Source organism: Schistocerca gregaria, chromosome 9 (genome assembly GCF_023897955.1).
Source record: "Schistocerca gregaria isolate iqSchGreg1 chromosome 9, iqSchGreg1.2, whole genome shotgun sequence".
In the NCBI taxonomy this organism is placed as follows: Eukaryota; Metazoa; Arthropoda; class Insecta; order Orthoptera; family Acrididae; genus Schistocerca; species Schistocerca gregaria.
In genome coordinates, this window is record NC_064928.1 from 249,249,160 (window position 1) to 249,265,976 (window position 16,817).

Sequence of the window (16,817 nt, forward strand, 5' to 3'; positions counted from 1 at the left end):
TATATACAATTCCCATCTCCGGAGTTCGGATAGGTTGGTGTTGGTGGGAAGTATCCAGATAACCTAGGTGGTGTAACGCTGTGCCAAGATGTGCTGGCCGTGCACCAAGGCATGTTTAGCCACAGGGTGATCCTCATTACCAACAAACACTGTCTGCCTGTGTCCATTCATGTGAATGGACAGTTTGTTGCTGGTCATTCCCACATAGAAGACTTCACAGTGTAGGCATGTCAGTTGGTAAATCATGTGGGTGCTTTCACACGTGGCTCTGCCTTTGATCATGTACACCTTCCGGGTTACAGAACTGGAGTAGGTGGTGGTGGGAAGGTGCACGGGACAGGATTTACATCAGGGGTGGTTACAAGGGTAGGAGCCAGAGGGTAGGGAAGGTGGTTCGCGGATTTCATAGGGATGAACCGAGAGGTTACAGAGGTTAGGTGGACAGCAGAAAGACACTCTTGGTGGAGTGGGGAGGATTTCGTGAAGGATGGATCTCATTTCAGGGCATGATTTGAGGAAGCTGTATCCCTGCTGGAGAGCCACATTCAGTGTCTGATCCAGTCCTGGAAAGTATCCTGGCACCAAGACATAACCAGCTTTCATCAGAAAACACAGCAGGCCTCCACCCCGCCCTCCAGTGAGCTCTTGCTTGACATCACTAAAGTCATAAATAGTGGTGGCTTGGGGTCAGTGGAATGCACACTACAGATTGACAGGCTCAGAGCTGTCTCTGAAGTAACCAATTTGTAACAGTTCATTGTGCCACTGTAGCGCAAGCTGTTGCTGAAATTTCTGCTGCAGATGAAGTACAGTATACCAGAGCCACAAACCAAACACGATGGTCTTCCCTATTGGTAGTGGCACGTGGCCATCCGGAGCCCAATCTTCTTGTGACCACACATTCTCGTGACCACCACTGCCAACAGTCATGTACAGTGGCTACACTCCTGTCAAGTGTTCCTGCAGTACCACAGAAGGGACATCCAGCTTTTCACTACGTGACCTCATTCAAACTCAGTGATGTATTGATAATGGCATCTTTGTCACATCGATGGCACTCTTGTCTAACATCAACTCACCGCCTGTAACCTCAAAAGGAACTACCACTCACGACTGTTACAGTGAGTATTTAAAGCAAACATGGTTTGAATCTTCACAGTGGTTCTGCTAGTGTCACTCCCATGTGACTGGCCTGAAATACGGTTAGCCATCTTCTTTCATGTGTAGAAACATGCCTGCTAACTATCGTTTATGTTGGTTTCTTGTCACTATCATCCTTATTTCTACAAAAACACCTTCACAACAGTGAAGAAACCTGTAAAATGCCATAGCCAAAAAGTACAGCATGCAACATAAAAGTAAAGCAACAAGAGGAATACTCAGCACCTGTTATGTTTTCTACTCCCATCAATAACTACCAGTAAATCTTTTCCTGATTGTATTACATTTTTAACACAATTATCTACATAAGGGGTCGCATATACTTGAGTATGTCAAATTATAATATAAACCCATTCCACTTAAATTTATTGTTGAGTTGGTTATATTAAACATGCTGATCCCAATGATACAATTAGTTTTACTAGAATTCTGTTAACTAGAAAATATGGCTAATAGAAGTTAATATTACAGTTCATAAGGTACAATATCTAGTGAGGTAAATAGTGTACTTGGATAAAGTGGCATATATCATTAAAAAGTGGGCATCCCAGTTTTACAGTACTGTACCTTGAATTACTTGAAACAACTTATGGGATAACTGACATTGAAAGTTTGGACATTCACAATTTTCTGATGCCAGTTTTGCTTTTGAGCTTGTTACATTGTTAACTTTGAGTCCAAAAAAAGGCCGCTGTAACTGTGACTGAAATGCTGGTTTCTCCAGTTTTACAAATGGTAAGATATTGACAAAACTTTTATGTCAACTGACTGTGGCCACAGAAGCCTATGCAATTATATTTGATTTCATTGTTCTCTTGAGTTGATTTTTATGCATAGTATAACATACAGCATTAACAGATTAATGCACTAAGTAAGAATCTGTATAATTTATAATAATGTAAAATTATGAATGGAAATCAGCTTATAAGTAGGGTATTTGCAATGTGAAAGCATAATATGGTTCTACATGCTTTTATAATTTACTAAACTTCAACATATCCCATATAACAAGCAATATTTAAGACTCATAGTCCACTCAAAATATGAAAGTCTGATCTAGCCATCTTTAAGCTTTGCATTGTTTGTGAGATCACAGTATGTTCTTACGCCAGTCTTTAAATAGCCCACACCGCCACCTAAATCACCAGTCTGTAGAGTCCGGTCATGATGTTAACACTTCTATGTCGGCCCAAGTAAGACCCCAGTCTCAGTATTCATGTAATGCTACGTGGAAAGTTCTTGGTAAGGAAGTCTGTGACTGTGAATTGTATCATAGTATCCTTAAAAGTAATGCCTCTGAATCTTTTATTCCGTCCTCATTATAGATTGATGTATTACGTGTCATGCACATTAATCGGTTAACTTTCCTGCTTCACTGACGCAGTTTCCAACCCTCTGCCACAACAGAACTCCAAAATGTAGCATGTCACTCAGTGATGTGTAACAGAATTATGTCGATGCACGAGAGGCATGATAAAGCCAGACCACACACAAGCACCGTGACATCTGCCCCAAACCGACACCTCGGGTTCACTGTCATTGTTCATCCTCCACATGGTCCTGACTTAGCCCCCCTCCAGTTTTCATCTGTTTCCATAGCTTAAAGAACACCTTTGAGAACTTCACTTTGATAGTGATGAAAGAGTGCAAGCAGAGGTGTGGTTGTAATTGCATCAACAAAGCCAAACATTCTACAGTGACAGTATTAACAAACTGGGCTCTTGTTGGGAGAAATGTATTCATCACTATGTAGAGAAAAAACATCTAGACCTGAAGAAGAAAGCTGTAAAACGTCAATAAAATTTTGACATAAAAAATCTGGAGGCATTATTTTTCAGCACGCCCTCATGAAGGTAACAACTATGTCAATATGGAGAAGTTTGCATACCACTCGTAAGATGTCAAAATCTATATGTGTAAGAAGTCCACATACCCAATCTAATGTGTTTTGAAGGCAATGGCAAACCACCTCCACTAGGATTTTGCCTAGTAAAGTGGTGCGGGTCCCCCGCATCATTCCCATTCGCTCTGAAAAGAAGCATGGGACTTCATTCCATTCCATCATTGAACTTCTGGATATGTATAATGTTGTTTTTAGAAAAATGGCTCTGAGCACTATGGGACTTAACTACTGTGGTCATGAGTCCCCTAGAATTTAGAATTTAGAATTACTTAAACCTAACTAACCGAAGGACATCACACACATCCACACCCGAGGCAGGATTCGAACCTGCGACCGTAGCAGTCGCGCAGTTCCAAACTGTAGTGCCTAGAACCGCTCAGGCACTTCGGCCGGCTTGTTTTTAGAAGTTGATTTTATCACTGTGGTGACTTTACTGAAAACTATGTTATGTGAATTCTACATTTCTACCACTGCACATGTCACCACTGTGAGATGCAAAGAACAGTGTGTCATTGAATGCTTAACTGGATTATTCTTGTCTGGATATGGTAATGAATAAAGAACTGTGGTCTCCTACCAGAATAACCTGTGTATTATAAAATGAACTGGCTGTCACAAACATTATAGTGCCAATAAAAGTAGGAACAGCCATTTAACTCCGAATACTGAGATGTGCAGTGACTTATTTACGACTTTGCCTTGGAGGAGGGGAGCTATGCTTTTCATTTTCAATAGCTCATATTGAAAATTAATTTTATTGGTCCATAATAATTTAATGTCCAAATTTATAGAAATGAAGTGTGTCAATGGTTTAGATTTATTTAATTAGAACACAAATGACATTATGAACATGATTTATTGTGGTTATGTATCATATCTTGTAATCAAGTTTGAATAATTTTATTAAAAGATAATCCTCTTGCTACAAGAATTCTCTGCACTAATTCTATGAATTACCTATTTTTATAGTCTAGGCATGCGTTGATATACTTTGAAGTGCATAAAATCTGCTTTTTTCTTATGCCTTAGTACATATAACTAGAATAAATGATTAAATAATGTATTAGAAATGTAAGGTACAAAAGGGAGACAGCAGCCTTTTTGTTTTGCCATATGACTTACCACAGTTTGGACTTTAATCATTCCTTCTCAATGAACTGTCATCATGGTGAGCCCAGTCAGACATGCCTCATTAGTTGTATTCCTCAGTCGTGTCTTGATTCTCTGAAGGGTGACAAAACTGCACTCATTTGTAACTGTTGTTACTGGGAGAGTTGCCAAGAGCTACAGAAACTGATACACACTAGCATAGATCTGACTGCCACAGACAAAGCTTCTACTCTTAAGGCAACTGCTCCAGTTGATTCAGATGTTGATGAAGGAGTTTCAAATCAGTCATTGCCATTGCTAGATCAGCGACTAATGGATCTGAAGCACAACAGGAATGAAGTTTTGTAACTGCATCAGTGATACCTATGTCTCCATTTTTTGTGGTATAAGATGAATAAAGCTGTTAAAAAGTGTGTAATGTATCAAGAACTGATCCTTCAGTGAATTAATGAAGACATCCAGAAAGACACTTTGTACTCACAGTAACCCTCAACATCATTACCAGTATCCTGATTCTTATGACGTGCTTGCTCGGTATAAACACACGGCTGCTTGGTTTCAACTCCACTGGCTGAACCTAATTCTTTGACTGCTAAGAAAATCCAACTGAAAGTATCATTCACATTTTCTCTCATTGCCAGCAGTTCCCTTTTGAGGTGCCTCGCAACGTTACTCACCTCTGCAAAATGGATATCTCAGCACTGAAGTTGACAACAGATGGACTCATCCAGTTTGAACGTTTCAGAAAGTACAACCAAGCATGTGACAAAATCTACCTTGTTTGTTGCTGGTAACAGAATCATGGCAGCATGAGATGTGGTACTGGCAAATTTTTGTATTTTCCCCAGAGCTGAAACAACACATCCATATATTTTCTTGAAGTCTTGTGCAATGTGAAGACACTCAATCCATCTAGTGAGTGTAGTAAATTCCAAGCTGCTGACTCGAATACCGGTTAATGATTCAGGGGCATCATTTAATATTTGCCTATGTTTTGGTTGTCCAAAGATATTAAGCACAATTTCCAGTGTTCTTAGTGAATTCCTTGTAGGTGTAATGTTGCAAGTGTTGCTAACTACCAACTTGAAATTATGGGCTCCACAATGAGAATACATAACTATAGGATAATCTTGTTGTATGAATGCATGAGCCCCACAGGCTTTTCTTGACATGGATGCAACACCACCATAGTAGCCCTGTCCTCATAAAAATGACACATTGAGGCAAAATTGTACCAAGTTTTCAATTACACGTAAAGCTAATCCTTTGTCAGTCACATCAAACTCTGGAACAAATTGCAGGAAATCTTCACAAATCTTGAGATCCAGGGAAATATAATGGGCACAAAGACAGAGTTTCTCTATTCCATCAAGAGTAATTAAACCTTTGGCAACACTGATGTGCTGAACAATCCTTCCCAGTAGTTGGTTATTGATACAACTGATAATTTGATTTTGAACTAAGGTAATAACGTACATGTCACATTTGCCAGCTACTTCCCTACTTCCTCACAGGTTTTAGTCACCTTTTGTGTGGTATTTTAAACACTGCAAAAATTATCCAGCTTCAATAGGCCCTATGGTCTCTTGATGCAGTCTCCTGATATCCACAGACAATCACTACCTCAATGATAGGGACCATGCATTTCCTACTACTGAACCAAGCCCTGGTCCAGAAAATGTTTTATATCATTTGTTTTGTCCATCAGTATGTGAAAAAAGTTGTCACCATTGATTACAGCAGCCAATGCCAAGCATTGCTTGCACAGATGTTGAAATATTCAAGAGCATGCTTCCACTTCAAAAATCTGGAGGTTACCACAGCTCCAACATTTCAGTAACTACCTTTACCTGAAATTGTCTTAGCAAAAAATGCACAGTGCTTACCGACAGCTCCGAAATCTTTGGGAGAGTATACTAAGAAAAAATATTTCTCCATCCATCTTCATTGCACTTATGATTTTGGTCACTTTGCAAAGTGAGGGGAAATTTGTAAGTTGTGTCCAGCACAAAAATATTTTCCAAATGATGCGGCTGTATGTGGTCATCAACTTTTTTGTTGTTTGATAGCAAACAATCAAAAGTATGATACTTACTGCCTGGTGGTGTATTGTCAGAGTTTGATGTGTCAATGAAAGATACTGATTTTGATCAAGGCCCAACAAACGTGATTTTTAGTTAGTAATAATGCTTCTACTGTTTGAAACAGCAGCAGTGGCAACTGCAGTGGATCATCCATTTTCCTGAACCATTCTAGACATTGTGCTTTGAAGAAGTATTCAAAATGTTCCCACATTTGTTTTGTGATGCATTGTCTTAGCTCTCAAAATCATGATTTCACTATACTCGCATCAATAACACAGGTTTTCACAACATAGTCATATCAACAATTTAACAGCTGGTAACACAGAGAATCACGTACGAAACGAACTACAGCATCTCCCAGTCAGCACATGTTCTAGCAATGTGTCCACCATCTCCATATTGTGCAATGTTTCTGTATTCATTAATGTTCAGTTAAGGATAATGTAATATGTTGAGAATGAGCTCTTATTTTGTATTTCATTCACCACCAATGTTAAATTGATATGTGTTACTAAAACAAAACTTAAGACATGCAATGTCACTACGTAATGGAGCAAGTTGTTTAAATAAATAAGCTTTAATCCTTAAAAAAATATTTGTTAGTAAATTGATCACAACATACAACCATATCAGTTATCAGCAATTCTCTTTTCTGTGGAGATTCGTTCAGAAACAGTCTGTTGTTGACATATTGTAGCAGCATTCATCCCATTTCTTCACATACTGAAATCAGAGTCTTATAATCCTTCTTTTCTACCATACTATTATGACATTGTGTGTAGGTATGGAAGAAAAAACATGTCTACAATTTCAAATTTTGGGGGAGAGGGGTGGGGGGAGTGGAGTATGGAGTATTAAGCTCCAACCCCCCCCCCCCCCCCCTTAAAATATGCCACTGGAGACATGTATATCATTTTTCAAGGACCTTTTTTTTCCTTAAATCCAGTTTTCAGCACAAGTCAGCAAGCAAGTTATGAGACTTCAAGAATCACAGTACCAAGGACAGTACAGGTAATGGGAATGTCACAAACCTCCATAGAAAACACATACACTTATCACAGTGTGTTCAATCTGTTCTGTCAGCTTACAATATGGCACATATTTGCATAACTGTTCTCTTACAGATATTGTTCACAATTTTGATCTACATTATCACAGTAGAGAGTACAGCAATACGCCATCCATTACTTTACACTCTCAAGAAGTCTGGGAGAGAGAGAACTGAGCAGCACTGAAGGCAAATTTCTGAATAACGAGTTAAAGCAGGCATTACTGTTGTCACCAACAGTTACTGTGAGTGAATTGAAACAGGGCATATAGTGCATACCATTGAAATTTGTACTATTGTGCATTATTTTCGATCTTTACTCCCCACTTAATCTGTATCATCTCAGAACTGATGCTGTGATACTGCTTACCAGTGTACCATCTACTCCTGTCTCTGACACCTCCCCCCATCATCTTTGTCTGTCTCCACCCTCACTGCAGGTGGGTCTCCTTCATCCTGGGCTTTCAGTGACCTGGCCTCCTTTTTAACCTGCCCCTACCCACACCCCTCGACTCACTGAAGAAGGAACTATTACTTGTGAAGGCTAGGCCAATGTCATCAATTTTTACTCTGATGCAGTTCTATCAGCAGTACTACACATGTTATGTCCTAAAGGTTAAGTGCTGATCAGAAATTCTGCATCAATTTATTAGTAAATGCTTCAGCATTTCAAAACGTACCTGTGCCTGCAACAGCAACTTACAATATTTCCTTCAAAATCTTCTCTCACACTGCAAAATTCAAATTTTTCAATTGAAAATAATGTTTTTGGTTATTTTATTATCAGATACTTTTCTTTGTGGGTCTGGTTTTATATCTTACAAACCTTTTTATTTTTCCATTTTTCTGTCCATCAGAACAATACTTAGGTCTACATTTTCAAACCTCAGTTCCCAATGCTCTCAGCTGTCACTGCAAAATTTAGACTGCAGAGATGGCTCTTCTCTGTTTCCACTGGAGTGTTGATACAGTGTCACATGTCAGTTAACTGTATGTTGCTTCTTATTCACCTCACTGCATCAGTACTCTCCCTTCCATCTGTACACTCTGTTGGCTTCGGTTCCTGCAAAGTGCACATTGTTTTCTAATGATAACTGAAAATTTTAATGTTAGGGAATCTGAATAATATTATTTGGAAAAAAATTATTAGTAACTACTAATGCTTCCAGGTGTCTAGCTGGAATGAAAATTCTACCCTTGTCCATCCAGAATGACTGTAGAACAGAAAGAGAGAGAGAGTGAGAGAGAGAGAGAGAGAGAGAGAGAGAGAGAGAGAGAGAGAGAGAGAGAGAGAGAGAGAAGAGAGAGAGAGTGAGAAAGCAATTCTAAGCTAATCATCCAGAGTGCTTGACTAAGATCTCTACATCATTCATCAAGTCAAAATATTATTCAGAGAAATAGAATTACTAATCCATCTCAACAAATTCATTTAGCTAACGTAAGGACAAATAGTTTCAAGCAGTATAGTGAAGTTTATTGTTACCAAAATGAACAGGTGAGGTTTTTAAGATAAGCTTCTCCTTTGTTAACGTGTACCTTAACTTGCTCTCCATCTCTGGAGGTTCTCCTTTTTAATAGGCTCTGTGATGTATGATAAATGAATGCAAAGTGATTGAAATCCCACATCTCTGACAGGAAACAAATGTTGTCATTAGGAAAGAGATATTTATTAAACCATAAGATATCATCCAACTATGAACTAATTACATATGGTGTACCAAGGTTCCATCTTAGAGCCAGAACGTGAAAGAAAGAATGGAGATGTCCTAATATTTGTTAAAGATAGTATAATGTTTATTAAAATAGATGTTAGCTCTTACTGTGCAGAATTAGATGGAGAATTTAGCTGTATAAGACTAAACATAGAGAATACTATAATTGTTAGCTTATATAGATCACCAGGAGGAGATTTAAATACATTTTTCGAAAGATTTGAGCGTCTTATGAGGAAAATACTAAAATCTAACATAAAACTAATTATCTGCTGGCGATTTCAACATTGAAATGGCCAACAGTGATGAACATGTTACTAGAGTGTTTTTTAATATCTTAAGATCACTAAATTTACAATGTACAAATTACACACCAACACGGGATAAGGTATGCTTAGATAATATTATAGTAAATTTTTCTAGAGATACGTGTGACGTCAGACTTGCCAGTGGAGCCCTAGCTGATTATGAACCATTGATTTTAACATTCTGCTTTGATCAGTTGCCTAAATCAGACAAATCAGTCAGAATCAAGTCTAATGCCACATGGGTAAGAGGGCAGAAAGATGAATATATTAATTTATTTATTGACAGAATATCTAATGTTAACTGGGACTTTGTATATAACACACAACCTGGGAAGGGTGCTGGTGAAATGGTGTTTAACAACTTCCTGGAAATACTCATAGAGTTATGGTACTCCTGCTCACCATTAATTAAATGTGGCCCTAAGCATAAACAGAAAAACAAACAGCTAAAATGGTATACAGATGAGCTAGCTCTCACTAGGGAGGAGATGCTCATACTGTACAGAATATATAAAAATTCTTGTAAACAAGGACCTGAGCTAGATAATACTTCTTATGGAGCTTATCTAAAATGTAAAGAAATCTACAGAGACAAACTGTCCTTGGCCAAAAAACAAGCATGTGAATATTGCATTGAAAGTGCTCCCAATGTAAAGCAGCATGGGATATCATCAACCAATATAATTCACAAACCCATACACAAGATGCAATGCTGGTCCCAGAAGAAGTAAATAATTACGTCCTAACCTCAGTGAGTGAGCTGAAAAACAAAATCAAGCAAAATGACACTTGTACACTAGATCATCTTGGTGCTGTGCCCCATAGTATGTATACTTTCCACTGGAATGTTGTCACCCCAGAAGATATTGTAAAAGCTGTGGCAAGGTTTACCAACTCCAAAAGTATGGACTGTTATTGGTTTTCTAACTATGTAGTGAAAAAAATAATACACATTATCTGTAAACCGCTTTCTTTCATTTTTAATATGTGTTTAGAATCTGGAGTTTTCCCAGATGCACTCAAAACTGCTAAAGTGATACCAGTCTTTAAAAAGAGAGATAACCATCTGCCCCAAAACTATCAACCAGTTTCTATTGTCCCAATTTTCTCTAAAGTTTTTGAATATGTAATGCACAGTCAACTAAATAACTATTTTGATAAGCATGATCTCCTCTCCAACAGACAGTTTGCATATCAACATGGTAAAAATACCACTACTGCTGTCACTGAAGTTGTTAACCAGGTGTTAACTGCATTCAAAAATAAAGATCTAGTATCAGTTGTATTTTGTGCTCTTAGCAATGCCTTCGACTGCATACCATCTAACACCCTACTTGCAATACTGGAATTCTATGCCATTCACAAACCATCTTTAGATGTAATCAAATCATAGTTAAGTAACAGGAGACAGTTAATATCAATTAAAAATAGATGCTCCTCGCTGAACGAAGTTCCTACTGGAGTGCCTCAGGGCTTGGTCCTAGGTCCTTTCCTGTTGATTATTGCAATTAATGACTTACCTTACCATGTAGGAGCAAATTCAGTTGTGTGTTATGCAGATGACACAACACTGCTCAATACACACTATGATGCAACAGAACTGCATCAGGCAACACAGGAAAAACTAGAACTAGTAATGAATTGGTTTTGTTCTAATGAACTCCTGTGCAATCCTGATAACACAAGAACTAATTCTGGGTTTAACTACAGCAGTTGAAAGCAAATCAATAAAATTGTTAGGATTCCACATTGATTCAAAATTAAACTGGGAGGAACACATTAGCCACATCTGCAAGAGAATAGCAAGAGTGTGTTATCTCATCTGGAGGCTGACAGATGTTGTCACTGATGAGTATCAAATGGTGGTATATTTTGGCCTCTTTCAGTCACACATTTCCTATGGCATATTGTTATGGGGACATTCTTGCTTTGTCAGTGAAACTCTGAAAATTCAAAAAAAAAGTAATCAGAATAATAAGCAAAGCTAAGCCCGAGGAACACTGCCGCCCCCTCCTTATGAAGCACATGATATTAACTGTTGTGAATCTATATATCTACACAGCACTGCTTTATGTCAAAAGCAACTTAAATGAGGTCGAGACCAGAGAGAACATACATCCCCACAACACCAGAGGCAAACTGGACTTCGACATACCAAGACACAGACTCACAAAGACTGCAAACTCACACAAAATAATGAGTTTAAAACTCTTCAATAAACTTCCAGCATCTGCTCAGTCACTGACCAGTAATATTTTCAAACGTAAGGTTTATGACTGGTTACTCAAACACCCATTTTATAAGATAACAGAATATTTTGAAATAATCATTGACATTAGAATATAAGAATATTCCTAAAAGAGAAGGAATTAAATTGTAAAAACTTTACTGTAAAGTTATTGTTAATTGTATATTTAATGTTCAGAACTATTCTGCTGCAAGTGGTCAATGGTGAATAAACTGAAACAGAAACTGAATTACTTTTCTTGTGTATATCAATGACCCCTCATCAGTAACATTATCAAATACAAAGTTTGTTTTGTTTGCAGCTGATATAAATATTGCAATGAATAGCAAATCAAGTGTTCTTGTAGGAAGATGAGTTAACGAAATTTTCATGGGCATTAATAAATAGTTCCCAGCCAATTCTTTGTCAACAAACTTTGGAAAAACACACTACATGCAGTTCAGAATATTTAAGAGGTTTCACACCAGTGCACTTCCAAAATATGATAACTAACAGGTAGAAGAATTAAACAATGTTAAATTCTTGGGATCAGAATTTGATAATAAATGCATCTGGTAGGAGCACACCACAAAACTTCTGACACACCTAAACAAATTTCTATTTTCAATGTGGGTGATGTGAGGCACAGAAGATATAAAAATGAAAAAGCTGGCATACTATGCTTCGTTTCAGTCCATAATGTCTTGTGGGACTTTGACTTATTCATCAAACCGAGCTGAAATTTTCTGGGTCCACAAATGTGTAATAAGAATTATGTGTGGTTTGAACTCAAAACATCCTTCAGAAGTGTGTTCAGAGAACTAGCGATGTTAACTACAGCTTCCCAATATACACTGATTATGTATACTGCGTATATTGATCAGTATCCTGTTGGAAAACACCCTGTGGAATGGTGTTTGTGAACAGCAGCACAACAGGTTGCATCAACAGAAGTTGTAGTCAGGGTGCACGGGATAATCACAAATGTGCTGCTGCTATCATACGAAGTCTCACCTCGGACCATCACTCCCGGTGTAGGTCCAGAGTGTGTAGCATGCAGACAGGTTGGTTGCAGGCCCAAACTGCCATCCTTCTAACCAAAATACAACCATCACTGGAACTGAGGGAAAACCAGCTTTCATCAGAGAACACAGACAGACCTCCATCCCACCTACCAACAAGCTCTCACTTGACACCACTGAAGTCACAAGTTCTGGTAGTGTGAACTCAGTGCAATTCACACTACAGGGCATCTGGCTCAGAGCTTTCCTCGAAGTAACCGATTTGTAACGATTTGCCATGTTGCTGTGATGCCAACTGCTGCTCAGATTCCTGCTGCAGATGCGGTACGGTGCACCAGAGCCCCACGCCGAACGTGACGGTCATCTCTCTCGATAGTGCCGTGTGCCCATCCAGAGCCCGGTCTTCTCGTGACCGTTGTTTCTCGCGACTACTGCTGCCAGCAATCGTCTGCAGAGCTTAAATTCCTGCCAAGTTGTTTTGCAGTATCACAGAAGGAACATCCAGCTTTTAGTAGCCCTATTGCACGACACTGTTCAAACGCCGTAAAGTGCTGATAATGGCATCTTTGTCGTCTTAAAGGAATTCTTGACTAATGTCATCGCATCACATCCAATCTCAAAGGTAGCTAATGCTCACGACCGTTACAGTGTGAATTTGAAGCAAACTTAATTTGCATCCTCATAATGGTGCTCCTAGTGCCACTCTTATGTGACTGGCATGAAATACGAATAACATCAGCTTTCAGATGCAAAAATACGCTTCCCAACTTTTTTTCTATCAGTGTTTTTATTCCTTAATGCTCAATAAAATATATCTCTTTTCCAAACCAACGACTCACTTCATGGAATCAATACTACAAAAAAGGATAATCTTCACAAATATTTAAAGTCCCTTACTTTGATCCAAAAAGGTGTCCATTACTCACGAACACATACTTTCAACGACTTGCCATCAGCCATAAAAAGTTTAACTAGCAATGGTCAAGTCCTTCTACTCAATTGGTGCAAACTGACTTCTATACAAATTCAGTGCAGTAATGTGACAATTGTAAATAAGTGTTGTAAAATGATTTTTCTATTTAGTGTTAATTACTTCAAAAATGAAAATATGTTACAATTATTTGTATTCATTTCAAATCCATGCTGATGATTCCCACTGGGAGTGGGATTAGCACACTTGTTTTTCATTGAAAATATTTATTGTCTATTCTTGTTTTTCTGATATGTACTACATCCTAGAAGATCTCTTCACTATGGATCAACTGGAATGAAAACTACATCTAATATAATATCACCATTAGCACTCAAAAACAATAATTCTTAATCAGGTAAAAGAATAAAGTTGCCTATAAGCGAGTAGAGAATATCCTGTGTTATGCATTATAGAAACAACAAGTTTACTGTTGCCAGTCACAGCTTATTTTTTTCCACAATACATTTTAAATGTTTAAACTTCCATCAGGTGGATATATGTGGATTAATATGGAGTGCATGTGTTGTGCTATGAGGTGTGGGGTAAACTGTGGTGTTTCCAGCAGTCGCAGCACCCTTTCCTTATCCCATTAAATCACATATGTGGCCTGTCTAAAAAGTATCTGACCTTTGGCCAGAAAAAATATTTTGAGTATCTGACAGGACTGGGACCCTAATCCCCTTCAACTTGCTTGCAAACAATTAGCCCACTAGTCCCTTCCACTGCTGGAAACACCTCTGGAAGTGTTCTTTCGGTATGGTGTTCAGCTACGTCATCCTATTCCACATTATCTCTTTTCTACTCTTAAAACAGGATTCTAAACAACCAGAAGTCGCAAGGAGCCATGTCTGGAGAGTAGGGGGGTTGGTGAATGGCAGTAATTCCATGTCTGGCCTACAAATTTTAGGTCAAGTGGGATAAATGTGTGGAGGCATTGTCGTGATGCAGTTGTCAGTTTTTCGCTGTCCCCGTGTCTGATCTTTTGCACCGAACTGCAGCACAGAGTCACCAGAGAACATCTTGATAGTACTTCTTTGTCACTGTTTGCCCTTCCAGTGTGTATTCATGATGCACAATTGCATGGACATCAAAGAAGCTAGTCAGCATCATCTTGATTTTGCTTCACACCTGCTGCACTTTCTTCAGCCTTTGAGACTAGGGATGCTTTCATTGCAACAACTGTCCTTTTGTTTTTGGGTCATACCTGTACACCCATGACTTATATCCAGTTATCATGGTGTTTAGAAACTTATGATCAGTGTTGGTGGTGTCCAGAAGATCCTGTGAAACATCAAAAAAGAGGTCTTTTTGTTCCAGCAACAACAACTTGGGCACGAATTTTGCAGCCACTCAGTGCATTTTCAAATCATCACACAAAATTGCATGTGCAGAAACTTTGCTCGCTCCAACCTGTTGAGCAATCTCCCATGCAGTCAAATGACGATCTGCCATCACCAAATTTTGCACCCTCTCAACAACAGCTGCTCTCTGAGCATATTGGGGCCTGCCAGAATGCTGGTCACTCTCCGCTGATGAGGGGCCATTTTTGAATTGGTTGAACCACTTCTTAATTTGTGTTACACACATTGTGTCTTCTCCAAACATCTGCTGTATCTTATGAATTGTTTCACTCTGAGAGTCACCAAGCTGCTGAAAAAATTTAATGCAGTATCTTTGCTCAACACATTCAGTCATCTTGAGAGAGTAAGTAATCCAACAAACATGTTGTGTAGCACCTTACTCAGTGACTGACGTGCTGGAGATGGGGACAAAATTCATGTAAGCACATAATGGTCTCTTCCTTTACTGGCACAGTGGCACTGTGCTATCGTCTCTATTTTGCATGGGAAAATCAAAGGTTGGATATTTTTTAGACAGCCCTCATATACCACCTGCATCAACAACCACATCTACATCTACAACTGCAACTACAACTACATCTACATCAATGCTCTCCAAACCAACGTGAAGGGCTTGGCAGAGGGTATGACCTACTGCACCAGACATTAGGGTTTCTTTCCATTTCATTCACATATGGAGTGTGAGAAGAATGACTGAATGTCTCTGTGCATCTGATCTTCATGAGCCATGTGTGAGCGACATTTAGGAGGTTGTAGTATATCCCTCCACCCCATGAACCATGGACCTTGCCATTGGTGGGGAGAGGCTTGTGTGCCTCAGCGATACAGATGGCCGACCCATAGGTGCAACCACAACGGAGGGGTATCTGTTGAGAGGCCAGACAAACATGTGGTTCCTGAAGAGGGGCAGCAGCCTTTTCAGTAGTTGCAGGGGCAACAGTGTGGATGATTGACTGATCTGGCCTTGTAACATTAACCAAAACGGCCTTGCTGTGCTGGTACTGCGAACGGCTGAAATCAAGGGGAAACTACAGCCGTAATGTTTCCCGAGGGCATGCAGCTTTACTGTATGATTAAATGATGATGTCGTCCTCTTGGGTAAAATATTCCGGAGGTAAAATAGTCCCCCATTCGGATCTCCGGGCGGGGACTATCCAAGAGGACGTCGTTATCAGGAGAAAGAAAACTGGCATTCAACGGATCGGAGCGTGGAATGTCAGATCCCTTAATCGGGCAGGTAGGTTAGAAAATTTAAAAACGGATATGGATAGGTTAAAGTTAGATATAGTGGGAATTAGTGAAATTCGGTGGCAGGAGGAACAAGACTTTTTGTCGGGCGAATACAGGGTTATAAATACAAAGTCAAATAGGGGTAATGCAGGAGTAGGTTTAATAATGAATAAAAAAATAGGAGTGCGGGTAAGCTACTACAAACAACATAGTGAACGCATTATTGTGGCCAAGATAGACATGAAGCCCATGCCTCCTACAGTTTATATGCCAACTAGCTCTGTAGATGATGAAGACATTGGTGAAATGAATGATGAGATAAAAGAAATTCAGATAGTGAAGGGAGATGAAAATTTAATAGTCATGGGTAACTGGAACTCGATAGTAGGAAAAGGAAGAGAAGGAAACATAGTAGGTGAATATGGATTGTGGGTAAGAAATGAAAGAGAAAGCCGCCTGGTAGAATTTTGCACAGAGCATAACTTAATCATAGCTAACACTTGGTTCAAGAATCATAAAAAGGGTTGTATACATGGAAGTAGCCTGGAGATACTGGAAGGTCTCAGATAGATTATATAATGGTAAGACAGAGATTTAGGAACCAGGTTTTAAATTGTGAGACATTTCCAGGGTCAGATGTGGACTCTGACCACAATCTATTGGTTACAAACTGTAGAT

The 16,817-nt window shown here is 39.0% G+C and overlaps 1 protein-coding gene across 2 annotated transcripts in view; it reads right to left on the minus strand.

Annotated features, from left to right (window-relative positions):
• Positions 1-8,072: 8,072 nt before the first annotated feature.
• Positions 8,073-16,817, minus strand: part of LOC126292229 (gamma-interferon-inducible lysosomal thiol reductase-like) — a 111,545-nt gene continuing 102,800 nt past the window's right edge. For both annotated transcript variants that reach the window (XM_049986103.1, XM_049986102.1), the window contains exon 6: positions 8,073-8,369. In XM_049986103.1, coding sequence (XP_049842060.1) covers positions 8,313-8,369 — 57 coding nt within the window. In that variant the 3' untranslated portion in view covers positions 8,073-8,312. The remainder of the gene's footprint in view (positions 8,370-16,817) is intronic.